At 38.3% G+C, this 16719-nt stretch overlaps 1 protein-coding gene across 1 annotated transcript in view; it reads right to left on the bottom strand.

The window, feature by feature from the left end:
• TMEM135 (transmembrane protein 135) overlaps positions 1-16719 on the bottom strand; it is a 159444-nt gene that overhangs the window by 7862 nt on the left and 134863 nt on the right. Inside the window, exons 7-11 of the mRNA XM_039718506.1 lie at positions 10469-10510; positions 9074-9220; positions 6865-6934; positions 2815-2982; positions 133-196 (exon numbers count right to left, since the gene is read on the bottom strand). Coding sequence (XP_039574440.1) covers positions 133-196; positions 2815-2982; positions 6865-6934; positions 9074-9220; positions 10469-10510 — 491 coding nt within the window. The remainder of the gene's footprint in view (positions 1-132; positions 197-2814; positions 2983-6864; positions 6935-9073; positions 9221-10468; positions 10511-16719) is intronic.

The raw sequence follows: 16719 nt of genomic DNA on the forward strand, positions 1-16719 counted from the left end.
ACCTTGATGTACATAGGAATAGGAACAAAGTCCTATTTTAATCACAGAAGTCTGAAAATGGAATTGAAGGACAGACAAGAGGAATACTTGCAGAGTCCCAACACAGACAACACAAACTTTCCATGGACTCACCAGCTACAAGTGCATGAAGCTCATCATCTAGGTTTCGGACCCAGCGCAGGAAGCAGCTGGTACCCTGCAGAAGAACAGAATGCAGGCTTAGCCCTACTTATTCCTTAGAACACACAGACTGGAGGTATCCCTTATAAGCTAGTAATACAGCACACAGTATGAATTAAGAATGTAGTGTGATAATACCCATAATCACAGAATCATAAAACGGTTTGGGTTGGAAAGGACCTTAAAGATCATCTCGTTCCATCTCCCCTGCCATGGGCTGGGACACTTTCCACTACACCCAGTTTCTCAGAGCCTCATCCATCCTGGTCTTGAACACTTCCAGGAATAATGCATTCTTCTTCTTGGAAGGTTGTTACAATAAAAGGCAATTTAATTGATAAGTGAGCAGGCAAACTTTCCCATTTTATGAGTCTTGTAAGGGAAATATAAAATCACACCGTAATTTCTTAAGAGCTGTAGAAACTTTCATTATAGAGACATGATATGTCTGATTAGGTAATCTTTACCACATCAAGAAACACTAAATTACATCAACAAAAATACAGGCAAACAACAAAACTATAGAACAAGCCTTTCAAAAGCATGGATGATACTAAAGTCTGAAGAGTTGGACATAGTACCCATAACATTCCGGTGTCTTAAATTTTCAATTTACTGCTGCCATTTCTTTCAAAATTGGAGAGCAGATTAATCTAATTTGAATTCAAATCTAATACCAAAGCTAATCTTGAATTCATGTCATCCTCAATTGCTGTACCTGCTAAACTCTTTCCCATGATAAAGGGTTTTTTCAACTACATACGAACCTCCAGAGATTTTTCCGTTCATCCAATAAATTCTGGAACTTGGAAAACACATTAACTTAAAAAGGCAGAACTGCATACCCTTGGATCCAAAATGCACCAAGCATTTAATTTTTTTTTGCCATGGTCCTATTTTTTTGAGTGACTAGAATCTTTGCTGCCCTACATGTCTATTTAGACTGGAAGAAAAATATAATGCAACCAAATTTGTGTAAGTTATGAAATGCAAACAGTAACATATAGTAGATCATAGACTTGCAGGATCATTTAGCCTGGAAAGAGCATTTAAGATCAAGTCCAACTATTAACCTAGCATCCACCAGGTCCACCACTAAACCACATCCCCAAGTGCGACATCCACACACCTTTTGAACACTTCCAGAGATGGCAATTCCATCTCTTTCCTGGACATCCTGTTGCGGGGCCTGACAACCCTTTCAGTAAAGAAAGATTTCCTACTATGAAATCTAAACCTCCCCTGGGCAGCTTGAGGCCAATTCCTCTTTTCCTGTCCCTTGCTACTTGGGAGAAGAGACTGACCTACACCTGGCTGCACCCTCCTCCCAGGCAGTTGTAGAGAGTGATGAGGTCCCCCCTGATCCTGCTTTTCTCCAGGCTAAACACTCGCAGGTCCCTCAGCCAGCCTTCATCAGTTTTGTGCTCCAGACCCTTCCTCAGCTCCACTGCCCTCCTCTGGACATGCTCCAGCCCCTCAATGTCTTTCTTGCATTGAGGGTCCCAGAACTGAACACAGGATTTGAGGTGTGGCCTCACCAGTGCTGAGTACATACTTAAAAAAATAGTAAATAAAGGTCAGAATATGTCACCCACATTTTATGAGTATCCACTGGGCTGAATTGCACCTCTCAGTTGAAGCTTTTAAATACAGCAAAATCATTTTAGCTTTTGCAATTTAAATATTTTTCTTCTCTAAAGGCTTTTTTCTTAAAGTTTAAGAAAAAAATTAATTTTCAAGCAAACTCTGAACAGCTCATTTGCACTTTCCTATAAAAAATTTTAGACTCTGCAACCTACAAATTATTGTCTCTCGATTTAATTACCAATCAAGTGAAGTGCTGTTTTACTTATGTTTAAGACTGCCTTCATTATTTTTCAGTAAATAACATTTACCCTGAATAATACAGCATAATATTGAATTTGCAGAGCAAATAAAGTGGCAGTTGAAAAATGCTATGTGATTAAGAATAGAAAAATGCAAAAGACACTTCAGCACTGCACTGTGCTGAAGTGCTATTCTGCATTAGGGCAGGTGCTTTGCCACATTCTCTTTTGGCATAAATAAACATAATTGATTAATTCCAACAATGCTGTATGAATGCATATCAGTTCACAATCTGTCATCTTATAATGGGGTAGAAAGGATAGACTTCCAAGCAGTAAGTGCAATGTCTCCCCAGCTACATGCTATATGTTCTGCAGTCTCCTGCTATTCAGTGTCAAGTAAGAATTCCAGATATGTGAACCATCAAAATCTGCACATGGCTTCTCTCTGGCAACACAGACACTATTGCAGTCACTACTTGTGCCTGCATGAAAATGCTTTTGTGTAGCAGCAAATCCCTCTGAAATCTGAATTCACTTTCTCTGAAGTACTCTCTTTCTCCTGATCTTGAAAACAAGTTGCAAAATCCATCAGGTTTATATAGAAATTACAGAAAAAACACACAGAATGGAAGAATAGCTTTCTATTTACAATTTGATTACTGCAATAGTACTAAATTTGTCAGTAACATCCTGTAGGAAACAGCACCAGTACCATTAAGCAGCTTGACTTTTTAGCTCTTTGTGATATTCTGAAAAGAGAAATAAAAAACAGAGCATTTGTCATTTCTGTATGCTATAAACTTACTTTGTATATACTGACAAAAGATCCCAGAAAAGCTCCAAGCTGGAAATTTTCCTTGTTGTAGAAGAGGGAAAGCAGCCGTGATGGTTGTGTAAGCAGATGCCGGAAGGTGGAAGGAATCCGAAGGCAACACTGGATCAGGTAACCAATGCTAAACATCCTAATGAAGCCCTAGAGAAAAGAAATAGAGATCTTGTGGTAAGAAACCACAAAATCTGGAATAGGAAAAGCAAAAGCTTCTACAGAAGGTTTTATTTTTGACATCAAATAGTATAAAAACCCACTCTGAAGGTAAACACATCAATGTATCCTATCCCCACCTTCTAACTCAAGAGTTTTCTTTTTCCCAGTTATCCTGTAAAATAGCAAAAGCAGTAAAATGATAGACAATTGACTCTTCTTTAACTTCTATGAATTTCTGAAAGGTCTTAAGAGAGAGCCTTCTATTTTACTCCAAAATTCTGTCCTTTGAAATAATCCTGATGACTTCATTTCTAGGTTACTTGACCAGCTTTTAACCACAAATGGGTTTATAGAGGAAAGTGATGCAGTGGAAAAAAAATGAACACTTCTGTACTCAAATGTCTCGAGAAAACAGTAAGGAGGAAAAAGTCCACTAAAAATAAATTTCAGAAAGTGTGAGAATTAGAAGTTAACCCTGGTGGCTTGGCACATGCTCATGGACTTTTCCTCAGCCAAACATGAAGTTGTGGGATGTCTGTAGCAAGGGAAAGGGAGAAACTGGAATGGAGTTCATGTGCAGAGCTTCTGAGAAGAGATAAAATGGGTTCCAAAGAATTTACTTACTATTCCACCTTGAATAGGAATCTTTTTTTTTTTTTTTAACATGGCACAAAACCACACTCACTTTTTTCCCCAAATTATTCTCCCCAGTTTCTTCAAAATTCCTCCAATGCTTCCTACCATTATTCTTACCCTAAAGTGAACCTTTTTCAATAATTCTGATTATGTTTTGCCCAGTTTTTCTTTGGAAGATTCTTTATGTGAAAACTTTCTGCATCCACTTGCAAATAAGGCAGGCACCTTATTCAATTACAGGGACACAATTCCAGTGACAAGGAAATCTGGCAGAGGTTATGACTGAGCAACCTTTCAGACTCAGAAACTCAAACCACTTTCGCCTCCTAAAGAACTTTATAATGCATCATAAAGCTCATAAACTTTTATTGTGGTTAAACATCCAGTAATAAACTCTTCCTGAAGCAATTACTCTTCCTGCTACTCAAGAAGTGATTTATGAATTCAAGTGGAAGAAAATAAGTCAACCAATGATCCAACAGAATTTTTGATTGAAAAAATTCTATTATTTCATGCCATTACATCAGAAAAGAAGAAAATGTCCCAAACCCAGCAGTGATGAACAAAGCCCAAAACAAGAAACAACAGAACAGTGTATTTGATGTTTTTACAGAGGAAAGGTGACTTCAGTGGGGCGAACAAACATCTAAATTACAACTGGAAACACTCAAACACATCCCTGATTTTATTCCTATTAGTAACCAAATTAGAAGCACTGAACAACACGACAGAGGTTTAGGTTCATGTGCATGAAATACCAAGTATTGTGCAAAATCTCCCTATTTAGCTCCTTACTTTAACCAGGTGAAATCATATCACACCTAGAGGTGTTTTTTCACAGTCACAGGAAGTATCATGTCTTATAATCCATGTACAGTATTTTATCTTTTATCTTCCATAAAAAGCCATCCAATAAGAATGGATGTAATACACAGCAGAGCATATGCAGGACACTGTAATAAACTCAAGTGACCAAAGAAAACTCTGCTAAGAGCCATTTCTCCACAGAGATTTTGAGCTGGAGCTCAGGTCAGCCAGAAGTAGTAGCACAGTGTAATGACATATCTCTAGAATTTGCTGAATAAAACTTTCTTTCTGCTTTTGAGAAACAAATTTCTCAATACATTCTAGATACTTGCTATAACTCAAATTCAGAAGAGCACATGTGGACACAAGCAGCATACTATAAACTCTGTTGCAATATATTAGGAACTAGTTAAGATAGTTAAAATCAATTAATTAGGATATTTAATATTTATTCTGGGTATAGAGTAGCCCATGTTCCTTCAAGAGACAGAACTCTGAGACAATAATCATGGAAAATAATCTCAGAGAAGTCATGGATACCCCATTCCTGGAGCTGCTCAAGGTCAGGTTGCATGAGGCTTTGAGGTGCTCTAGTGGAAGGTGTCCCTACCTACAGCAGCAGGGCTGGAACGAGGTGGTCTTTAAGGTCCCTTTCAACTCCATTGTATGATCCTACAACCTTCTTTGAGGTCACCCTAGTCACCAGTAAATTTGGAGAGTTATCTGGTCCTGTCTGCAGCACCAGCAGAAGAAACAGACAACTGGACTTGTGGCTAATGGCTCCTCACTGTAAACAAGCAGAATCCTAAAGAGGAAAAATATTGTTCCACTGCTTCTGCCATGGCTCTTTTCAGACATTTACAAGAACAAAGCATTTCAAGTATTTAAAGTTTGAAGGGAAGTCAATGAACTCAGGTGGTATGGCACTACTGAATCGTACCTCATGTAAAAGCCATGATGCTGTCACCAAGCTAATGCACATTTAAATGTGCAGCAGGAGAAGAAGAGCATGCAAATGGCAGTTAAAGCACAGATGTATTAATGAGGAGAAAAGTTGTTCAAGGGTAAGGGAAAACAGCACTGAGGGGAAGTTTTGGCAATAAGCAGCTCATCACATCGTTATCAGATTTGAAAGCTCCATTACAGAAAAGGAGCTGTAAAAACATGCTCAAATCATGTCAGCTGACAGTTGCTGTTGATCAACTCCAGGAACAGTCATAGAGCTGAACTTTGAGAATTTTGGATCTTTAAAAATATGAATACATAAAAATAAATTTTTTTCACTCATGTTTTAATTTAAATAAAAAGTCACAGAACAGACAGGAAATTAGAGGATCTGACTGCCACCTTCAGCAATATCTTCCTCACTAGATTATTGCAGTCAAGAATAATTTATACCAAAATACTACAGAGGACAGGTCCAAGGATGAAATGTATTTCAAATGCACAACTGTCTTCTCTAAAGAAAGAACAGCCTTATAAAAATTTCTTTTTAAAATTTACGTTTCTTCAGGTCAAGTCTTTATTCAGCTTTATTATCAGTTAGGATTTTTCCTTCCCTCATTCCATTTAAGGATATATAAAACAAAACAAAATTATGCTGAATCAGTAAGTGAAAAGTACGTGTATTCCTGAATATCTACCTTCCACCGCATCCTCGGCTTCCTTTAACATTTTAAAAACTTATTTTTGAAAGTAATATACATTAAAAGCATCTGAGGATACTCAAATACATTTTTGTTGCTCCATATATAAAACCAGATCAACTGTTAAGGGACTGGGATCTTCTGGAGCCTTACCAAATCCCAAAACAGGCATAGCAGGTGGTACCACCTGTGCCAACCCAATGCCAGCTAATACAAATTTCTGCACAGTAATTTTCTGAAAAAAAAATTGCACTGCTCACATTAATAATGGAGGATGAATTATACCACCATAGATAAACAGCTCTTCCTGGGCGTAGCAACTGTGACCAATCTCTCATTACCCCGAGCCCTTAAAATAAACGACTGGAGGAGTGCACCCAGTGCCCAGCAGCGACGTTCCAGAGCTGTGCAGCTGCACGGGAAGCACGGCCGCCTGCCACAGCAGCACATTCCAGGTGCTTTATTTAGGGGGGAGTCACAAGTGGGCTCAGCCGTGAAGTGCATCACATAGTTAAACAAGTTCCTTGCTTGCTAGGCCATTTTTTTCCCACACATTTTATGTTACTCATTCACTACAGCTAATCTGAAAGACCAGAGAACTTTAACCCCACCACCGCCCCATCCTAAATTGAGAAAATCTGTTTCTGGCTTGTCACATTTTCAATAGAAGCAGAATGAGTAACAGGCTCATTTCTCACTTCCTAAGCATATGCTGTTCCTGACTACAGACTTTTACCCCCTCTTTGCCAGAGTTTGTCAATCCAACTTTTTCTGCACTTACTTTAATACAGTATGAGATGCAATTATCTCCATAGTGTTTACAGCATCTATGCCTTGGGCCATGTTTGCACCTGCAAAAAGCATAATGAAACACGTATTAACTCGTAGCTGTTTTCAGCATCAGCGACAGGAGACTTCATAAATTTTTCTTGCCTAAAAATACATAAAGTGCTATTTGCCCAGCACTCATTCTCCCCATTACCCACTGAAGGGCACTGTGAACTTTTATGATGCCATAAAGGGACAATAAAAACTAACAATACTTTAGTTGTACACCAAGAAAAAAGTGTCTGCACACTTATTTGGATCCAACCTCTTGCCATGCTACACATAAAATGCTAAATTAAAGAACAAATTTTCTGCCATGGTCAACAAGGAGAAGTGGTGTGACCTCTCCTCGTTTGTCTCTGCTCCATGGTTCTGGAAGGATATTTGAGCAAGCGTCTGTTACATGTATCCTTTCATCTTTCACACCACTAAGGGCCACTGAAAGGCAATGCAGATCATACAAATGCACACCCTGTGAGACTTCCCTCAATTACAAGCCTCTCACTTTTGGGCTATTTCTTCTGTAGTGTACATTTTTATGTAGCTCTTCCTTTGAACTGAGAATTTGACCTTGAGTATGTAAAACAGACTGGCTTGGGCTGTTGGGATGTGTGGATTGTACAGTTTCTAGCCCTGCACTATGCAGAATTAAAACAAGTAATTCATACTGGGTCTGAACATTATATTTTGCTATATCCAAGTATTTAAGATTTAATGTAAAATAAATTACACAATTTATATACTATGTCAAATATCTTGGAAGTTTTGAATTGTGTACCATAAAGTCTAATAGACATGAATCATCTGTGAGGTCAGTTTATGTAGCAAAATTGTAATGAGAATGTGCTCAGGTTACAGGCATTTAGACTCAATTATATTGAAAAGAACCATATGGAAGAGAAACCAGTGGGAACATAAAAACTCCATATTGAAAGTTTGCTGAACGTCCGAGTTGGGAGTTTCAAAACCTTAAAAAAATTGTTCTTCTCCATCTTCAATCCTTGCATTTAACCAACAACAGAAGAGCAATGATCTATCTCTAGCAAACTGAGTCACAGGTATTTAAGACAAAACAGACATAAGCCATTCAGGTAAAAGCATTTGACTATGGCTGGAAGTGTCTTTTCCTTGTAGGTCTTTTGCTGTCTAATACAGTCAAGCCTGAAAAACCACTGATGACTTCCCTCCTATTTTTCAACTAAAACTCACAGAAAATCATAGGAAGTCACCAGGTAATGGGGATCAATTCATGTTTGTTCATCATCGGAGCAAGTAAAATAAGCCACTACTTTGAGTACACAATGCACTTGGAAGACTCCCTCCTGCAGGACAGCAGGTAGAGATTTGGTCATAAAACTGCTCTGGAAGAGGTCGATGGAAGTGAAGAATCATAGGTGTCACTATGAAAATACTCCCAACCCATTTTTTACTCCATCTTCTCTGTAAATGAATGACTCCTCATGGTATCCAGTGTGCCTGAAGCAGAGGAATCAGTTATAGCAGAAGTCAGCTGAACATATCAGACTGAAAAGCTCTCCCTTCTTTAAGCTCATACTAAAAGACAGTGAATTGGATCCCGCAGATAGGGGGACACCCACCTTGCCTAACTTCACATGTCTAGATCTGACCTCATGTAAAACAGTTTTAAGACTCTTTGCTTTGCAATTTCCTATCTCCAGACAGCAGAGGCAGCCCACGTGCCATTAATCCTCGTTTTAGGTAGTTCTCCTTTATGCAAGACAGTCCCCCAAAAAACTATGTTACAGTCACTTATGGTGACATAAGTAAGATCTGCTGCTGTGCAATTTTTCTCCTTAATAGTACTACTAATTCCAGCAGAACTATGCCATGAACTGGTTTTGCTGAGAACTGCAGAAAAAGCAACCACCATTCTGCACTCATCGTGGACTGCATTTGCTCTCCCTTGTTAGACAACTGCATGTTGCAAGTCATAACTATGACATAGGTCTTCAAGTTTTGCTTTCACCAGAGTCCATAATTTGCCACTATTAACTACCTAGTAAAAATGAAATTAATAAACACTGAAATGCAAAGCAGAAGTATTACAAAACATTGTCAAATACAACATAACAGGTATTAAAGTGCTCTATATAATAAAGGTTCAAATTTTTTTTTGTTTTCTTTTGGGTTTTTTCACTCACACTTTGTCCATGAGCTTTTTTGTTAGTGCCAGAATGTTCATTGACTGTGATACTTTTTCATTATGCTTGATTTTTCTATCTGTTTTTGAAAATGCTGCTTCAGGTGAAAAAGAATGGGTGGGGATTTCTTCTTTCCCTACAATGAACCTGAAAGAAAAAAGCAAAAGAGAACAAAGCAATTGCATAAGTAACTCAAAGAAATACATTAAGTCCTGTATTAGCCTCTAAGTCTTAGACTAGATTGAAGTTACTCCCAGACCTGTAAAAACCATCTTATACAGCTGCTAAACCTCCTACTTCTTCAGAGAAGATCACTCCATTGACATATATTTAAAGATATACTTCAGCTAGAGGATACAATTCATGCCAGGAATTTTTTAAAACTAAAATCAAAACCATTAATAGGGAAGTCCACCTCTCAAAGGCAGAGCACTAAGTAAGAATATAAAATGGCACTTGAAATATCTCAGTTTTCTCCAGCAAAATGGGGTTACATAAAGGTGGATAATTACTATAATATTTTTATAAAATATCTATTTTGCAGAATCTTTGAAATGTTTTGGCTCCCACCGAAAGCACCAACTTTGTTTTGCTTGGCCTCATCTTCAGCCTTCTTACTTCACCCAGAAGTTGATATTGCCAATATATTGGCTCATCTTAGATGTAGAATTACTGTGTATCAATGACAAGGGAGGACACAATGGCAAAATGTTTCCTAAAACCATGCACTATAATCCAAGTTACCCTTGGCAAGACTGCCAAGGTACAGTGCAAAGAAGATATAAAAACTTTGTCATTCTGTAATGCAGCAAATAAGATCCAGGTACAAACACAGCAGCCATTTGCTTCCAGGAAAACATGGGTTATCATGAATCCCAGTTTTAGGAAGACAGAAGATAAATGCTCCTTCTAAAACATGCAATCATATGTCTGAGTTTCCTTTAATAACAGTCCCAAATATGAAGGGATTTCTCTCTTGCTAGCACACAGAAGGAAACTGCCTCAAGCTGCACCAGAGGAGGTTTAGATTGGATATTAGAAAAATTTCTTCACTGAAACGATTGTCCAGCATTGGAACAGGCTGCCCAGGAAGAGGTGGAGCCATTGTCCCTGGAAGCATTTAGAAGACATGCAGATGTGGCATCTGGGGACATAGTTTACTGGTGGACCAGGCAGTGTTGGGTTAAAGGTTAGACTGGATGATCTTAGAAGTCTTTTCTAACCCAAATGATACTATGATTATGCCTTCTTCAAAATATGTTGTATACTCAAAAGTTGGACAAATTTTAGAGCAGCATGATTTTTCTTAGGAATAATCTTTTCTTACAATGCAGCTGCCACCTGTGCATGATTCCTCAAAATCTTGTCTTACATAGTCACAAAACATTTACTTACTTTAGTGCAGAGTATGTAAATCCTTTCAAGCCATCTTTGCACCTGAAAGACAAAACCAAAAGATTTTTCTAAAATGGGCTGCTGGCAATATAAAGTGTTACAGATTAAATATGGCATAGAAGGGCTGTGGAGGAACACCAGTTTTCATTAACAAAAAACAGCACGTTTGCAACAACTCTGTGGTTATCCTTGATTCTCAGTTGTCACCACAGCCTTGGGACACATTTCTGAAACAAAGGGCACAGCATCAAATGCCAGTGCTTCTCTTTTTTATCCAAACCATGAGTGGAGAAATTTTTAAAGCATAGTAACAGAACCACTAGGGCAACAATGCAAGCTGACAAAGAACTGTTGCTTTATGGAAAAGTAGTCATGATGAGTTGAACAAAACAGAAGTTTTACTGCAAGGAGAGAAAGGAGGGTTGGGTCTCAATGAAACACCCACCCTTCTTGTGAAAAGCTGCAGGGAATAATTTCTCTGACTTCGAGATAAACTGTGGTACTTTGCAAAGTGCTGATCTCTGCAGCTTCTTACTTTAAGAAGACTCTTAATCTGAAAGTCCTAGGTTTTCAATTATACAGTCAGTGGTTGCTCTGATTCTGAGCTTGACAGTATGTATGTATATATATAAAATATATATCTGTTCTTACAACTATGGGGTTCCTTTTTTGAAGAATGACCACAGCAAGGAGCCCATATTTGGCTACTGAAGATTGGACTATTGACTTTTTTTCTGTCCAGGATACAATGAAAGGAGCTGAAACTTGCAGCTGCTACTGATTTCCCCTGAAAAACCATGTTGACAGCATAGTAGAGAGGAGATATCTGTGTTTTCTCCCCTTTTCTTTTTGTAGAATTCTATGGGGAATATAGGATAGCAAAAATGCATTCCTGACACAGTATACAAAGCACAAACTAGTAACTTATCAACACCACCATTTCGAGAGCATGCCTACTCTAAGGGAAGGTAGGACAGCAGTCGCAAAAGCTTTGTAAACAGAAGCAGCTGATGACAACCCTTTGCCTTCCATCTGCAGAGACCACATTGTCCCTGGAAGTTCTGTGCCCACACCCTTCAAGAGCAGGTGACACCATCTCCCAAAAGGCTCCATGCATGGTCAACCTGTACTACCAGTGGCTGGATACATGCAAACAGCAGGAAAAACATATCAAATCAAAGATGTTCACAAATGAAGAAAGTCTTCCTTTGTCCTGGCAGGGGATTGCCTGGTGCAGAGCTGGTAAGACATCACAGCACTAAACACTCCTGGGAAATCTTCCCAATGTTATGACCTTCAACACACATGTTTCCAAGGACTTGGTTTTGTCAGCATGTGCACAGTTACACAGAGCACCAAAAAATCATTGTAAAGAGTTTGTCTTTTAAAATGACTGCAGTTAAAATATTGGTCGCATATTTATGATGCATAGGGGTTCAAGGTAAATATGTAAAAATAAAATTGCTCATTGTATATTTAATTAACATAGAACTTTGAAACCAAAGACATAATTTTACTTCTGATTCTTTACCCATACGTCCAATTCAGAAGCCGAAACACTATCACATCACTTTTACAGAACAATGGACTCACTAAATGATGGACTGAAACAAATCAGATTAGCCCAGAGATCACCGTGAATCACTGGCAGAAGTCCAGAGTCCAAATGCACAGGTTTAATATACACCCCACTTCATCCACAGTACCATGGTCCAGTTTCCAAAGTTTGATTTTAAACCTGCAGCTGACTGTAAGTTAAATGTCCTTTGAGTGAAGGGTGTCTAACACATTATGCCTGCAAGCTGCCAGCTCATGAATAGGGCTTTAGTTTCTACTTTTCCAGTAAATTAAAACCATATATACAAACTGCAATCTAAACATGCACGTAAGTGTTTCAAGAATAATATCAGAATAGAAGAGTAATCACAGCATGGACATAATTATGTTTTCTCCTTATGTTTCTGAACACTGCACTTCCAGTTGCAAGTGTTCAATGATTCCTTTACTGCACCACCAGATGTCCCTGCCCAGCTGTGCTAGAAGCACCCTGATGGATGCTATCCCTACAACTCATTTCCTTTAAACTGACCCCAAAGAAAATGTCAAATCTTTTCTTCATTAATATTGAAAATCAGAAAACATCTGAATGACCAAAAGAGAAAACAGCACTCCAACCCACTACTTTTTTTCTCCAAGAAATAAAAAATATTTCTAATGCCTAATCTAATTACAAAAAAAGTCAATTCTGTGTAGAAAGTATTTGGTGTATTGGAATTTTATTAGCTATGCTTACTTTTCTTATTTTTTAGTTGTTCTGTGTATTTGGAGCTACAGCTATGAACCTCCCTGAAAAATACATCAAAGTTAAATATGTAGTTCCGTAAGGAAGTGATCCTAAAGACACAATTAGAATTTTTTCCCCTTAACTTCCTATTTAATTTTAAAAAAGTAAAAAGTGCAATTAAGCTTTTAAATACAATGTAATTAATGTTACTTGCTGCCTAAACTCTCTCCTGTAAAACCATTCTGCAAAACTAATGGGTGTGCAGAAAAATTGTTTATTAAGGATTTTATAAACAGGAGTCCTAGAAAAACAATACTTGCAGTAAAGAGTAATTTGTACTGTAACTCCCCTTCTCAGGCATGGCCATTTTGCTCTTATGAATGAAGACGTAACCAACAACAAATCTGTAATTCTAATTTTTTGTTTTACATCATGGATAATGAATTCACTATATTTAATGTTTCAGAATGCTGGTCTAGAGATTGAAATGACCTTTTTATTCACTCAACACTGGCAGCAACCAAAAAAGCTCTACACACTGACTTCACGCACACTTTTTTGGGGGGGGAGGTTGTGACAGCCCCCTTGCAGAGACATCACAAATTCAGTGACTGGTCTCAACAGTGACTGCTGAGGAACAACACTGGCTGCACATGGCACGTTTCACAAACACCTGGCTGCTAATAACTGAAGTAAGAGTAATGATTTGCTTCATGCAGCCACTAATTGGTAATAATAATGCCACCACTAATTGGTTATAATAACTTTTACTCAATGCTTCACTGCTCAAGGGGTGAAAAAGCCTGCACTCTGCTGCTGACCCCCACGAACCACTCAAGCTTCAAATGAGCCTAGTACAATACATTACATGTGCCCAGCACTGCAGACACCCCTGAGAGGGGAAAAATCTAAACAGTGAATTGTAAGGGGTTTGTTTAGGGTACTATTCAACTTGCAAAGCTTGGGATAACAGAGTTGTATGGCATCAGAGGGACTCTGTGTAGCTCACCTACCCTTCTGTGAGGGCATGTAGTGATAGGACGAGGAGGACAGGCTTTAAACTGCGGGGGCAGATTTAGATTAGATACTAGGGAGAAACTCGTCACTGTGACGGTGATGAGGCACAGGTTGCCCAGAGAAACTGTGGATGTCCCATCCCTGGCAGCGTTCAAGACCAGCTTGGATGGGTCTTTGAACAACCTCATCTAGTGGAAGATGTCCCAGCCCATGACAATCATTAAGGTTCCTTCCAAACCAAAACACATTCTACTGCTCTATGTTTCCCACCACGCTGAATGTCCCAGGGACCAAATCCCATTCTGCAGGAGTATAACACTGTTTTCTGCCCAGCAAGCAGTAATTTAAATGGTCCATAATTTGGCTACATTTTCCCATCAGATGGGGACTGTCCCTGGTACAAAGCCAAGAGTGCCAGTGACTTTGCCAGCTGTCCCTGCTGGCACCACGTACCTGATCACACAGCAGAAATGCTCTACTCTGCTCCAGATTTTGTTTGGCCAGAACTTGTGTTTGGTTGGAGCCAAAGGAGCAGAAGAATCAAAGAGCCAAAGCAATAAATTTGGATTCTCAAAATTCCCCTGCTGGGACTATTCTGGCACATGAGCAAATAGGATTGATTTTAATCATGCCTATTTATAAGATAAATTTAACTTACGGCCACACACATTTATTTTTTCATAAAGAAAACAGCAAAAGTGGAATAGAGCCAAGGCTTGATACAAACTATACTTCCAACAAGACATGAACAACTGTAATTGTGTTTGTATATGCAAAGAGGTGCTGTACATTAATTAACTGTACTCTCCCTCCATCCTGCGGGAAGAATTTCCCACATTGTACTGCACAAGCCTGGATGCCAGCAATTATATTTTGGGTTTTTTTATTAGTATGTCTGTTTTGGAGTTTTTTATTAGTATGTCTTGTCATAGCTCTTCTCAAGACTTCCTCTGTGACCAATAAATATACACTGCACAAGAAACCTTCTGAGGGAATGTCACTTTTCACCCACGGAACTGGTAAGCAGAAAGCAGCTCACAGTAGTAACAACATGCCATGTTTAACAACATCCCCACAGTGCTTATGGTATCCTTTAGGGTAAGAGTAAATTAGAAACTCCTACATGCAGAGCTCTCATTATGGCCACGTGGGAAGGAAGCACTTCAAGCACAGGACGTGTTAGCATTTTACTGCAGCACCTCTGCCTGTGAAGACTGGTCAGGGGGACTACATTTCCACATTAAGGCGTCTTCTTCATGAAGAAGGGAGGATCATACTGATGAAATGTGACTGTGTCTGAACATGCCAGCTATACCTCTTGCTATTAAATCCCTTCCTTTTAGGAATTAAAGGCTATCTACGGTATTTTGTGACCTATGCTGATCTCTAGAGGACAAAACATTTTCTGTTTTAAGTTGCTTAGAGAGGTTACTATATCTCCCTCCTTCTGTTTTTCAGCTGGACTCCATGATCTTAAATGATTCATTCCTCATCCTCTTCCCTGTGTTAGAAGTCAACAACAACAGGTGCCATTTTTCTGATATGCCTTCTGTATCTCTTTCTCTTCTTCCTTCTCCATCTTCTCTTTTGCCCTTTCTTCCTACAAGTTGAGCTGCTCTTCCACATTTCCACCCAACTGTCCTTTCAATGTTATTCTCGAAAGCTCATTTCTCTTTCTTAAGAAAAATTGCACTGAGGAAATCCAGACGTAAGTTTATGTGAAAAAAATTATTCATACCCAGATTCTCTCTTTTGTGAATTTCCACTTTTATAGATTAAACATATATCTTCTTTCTATTTTTACACACAGGTCTTACCTATTCAAGCCAGAACTGTGACAAAAATATAAGGTGCAATTATAAGCAAAAATCTAATCTCCTACCCCATAGACAACATGCAGCTTTTGGAAAACATGTCAGAAATCATATTAAAAACAATTCAAATCAGAGGAGTTGTAGTTTATAAAAATTATACTTCAAAGTTTTAAATGTACAAATGTAACCAGGATCAAAATTCAGTCAAAAGTCTCATAACATGTGCTTCCAAATCAGATAGCTAACTTCTGCATGTTTAACTTAAACACTAAAGAATGTATCCATGGCATTTCTTTTAGTTGTGCCTGAAGTATAACATGATCTTTTGAAAAGGCCATGGTTTTGCAAACACTATATGCAGTGAATATAAAATCATACTTTATAAAAAAGTAAATGAACAAAGAAACAGTAAATAGGGACAACATTCAAGGAGAAGGATGAGATTAGCACCATGGAGGAGGTACATTATTTTTTTCTTGACCCAAGTTGAATGCATAATTTCCAATACTTGGAAAGAAAAGGTGCATGGAAATGACAAACCATGTAGTCAACAGTGACCTATGGTCCGTCCCATTAAACTCTCATGTAAATCCAGAGAATTACATTTTAGAACAAAAATTCTGCAATTCTCTGAAGAATGTGACACTGCAATTAAAAAGAAAGCTGTTTATATTGAAGTTAAATTACAATACTGGATTCAGATTTGCAAACCAAAGTTCCTATCAATCAACTTCACATCTGATTGTTAATCAAGTTTTCTGCATTATTGTCAAATTGAAATCAGATTTCTAGTGATGCTAATTATCCTACTACTTATAACACTCTCATTTCTTCAGAGATTAGCACTTTCTGAAATGTGCAAGTAACTGCAATTTCAGTAGGTCAAATTTCTCTTAGGTCTTGTAAATGACAAAAAAAAAAAAGTTATTTTAGCTGGATGCAGATGTTCCATATCTTTTTGTACCAACAATATTGTGCTGTGGGCTCATACACACAACAACTCAATCATTCAGGTGGCCACGTTCCCATCTCAAAATCCTTCATCAAAGCCCCTGCCTCACACAGCTAATAGAAGAAGCCAACATAGAACCACAGAACAGTATGGAGTGAAGGTACCTTTAAAGATCCTCTTGTCA

This window comes from Passer montanus, unplaced genomic scaffold (genome assembly GCF_014805655.1).
Source record: "Passer montanus isolate IOZ18808 unplaced genomic scaffold, ASM1480565v1 scaffold4, whole genome shotgun sequence".
In the NCBI taxonomy this organism is placed as follows: Eukaryota; Metazoa; Chordata; class Aves; order Passeriformes; family Passeridae; genus Passer; species Passer montanus.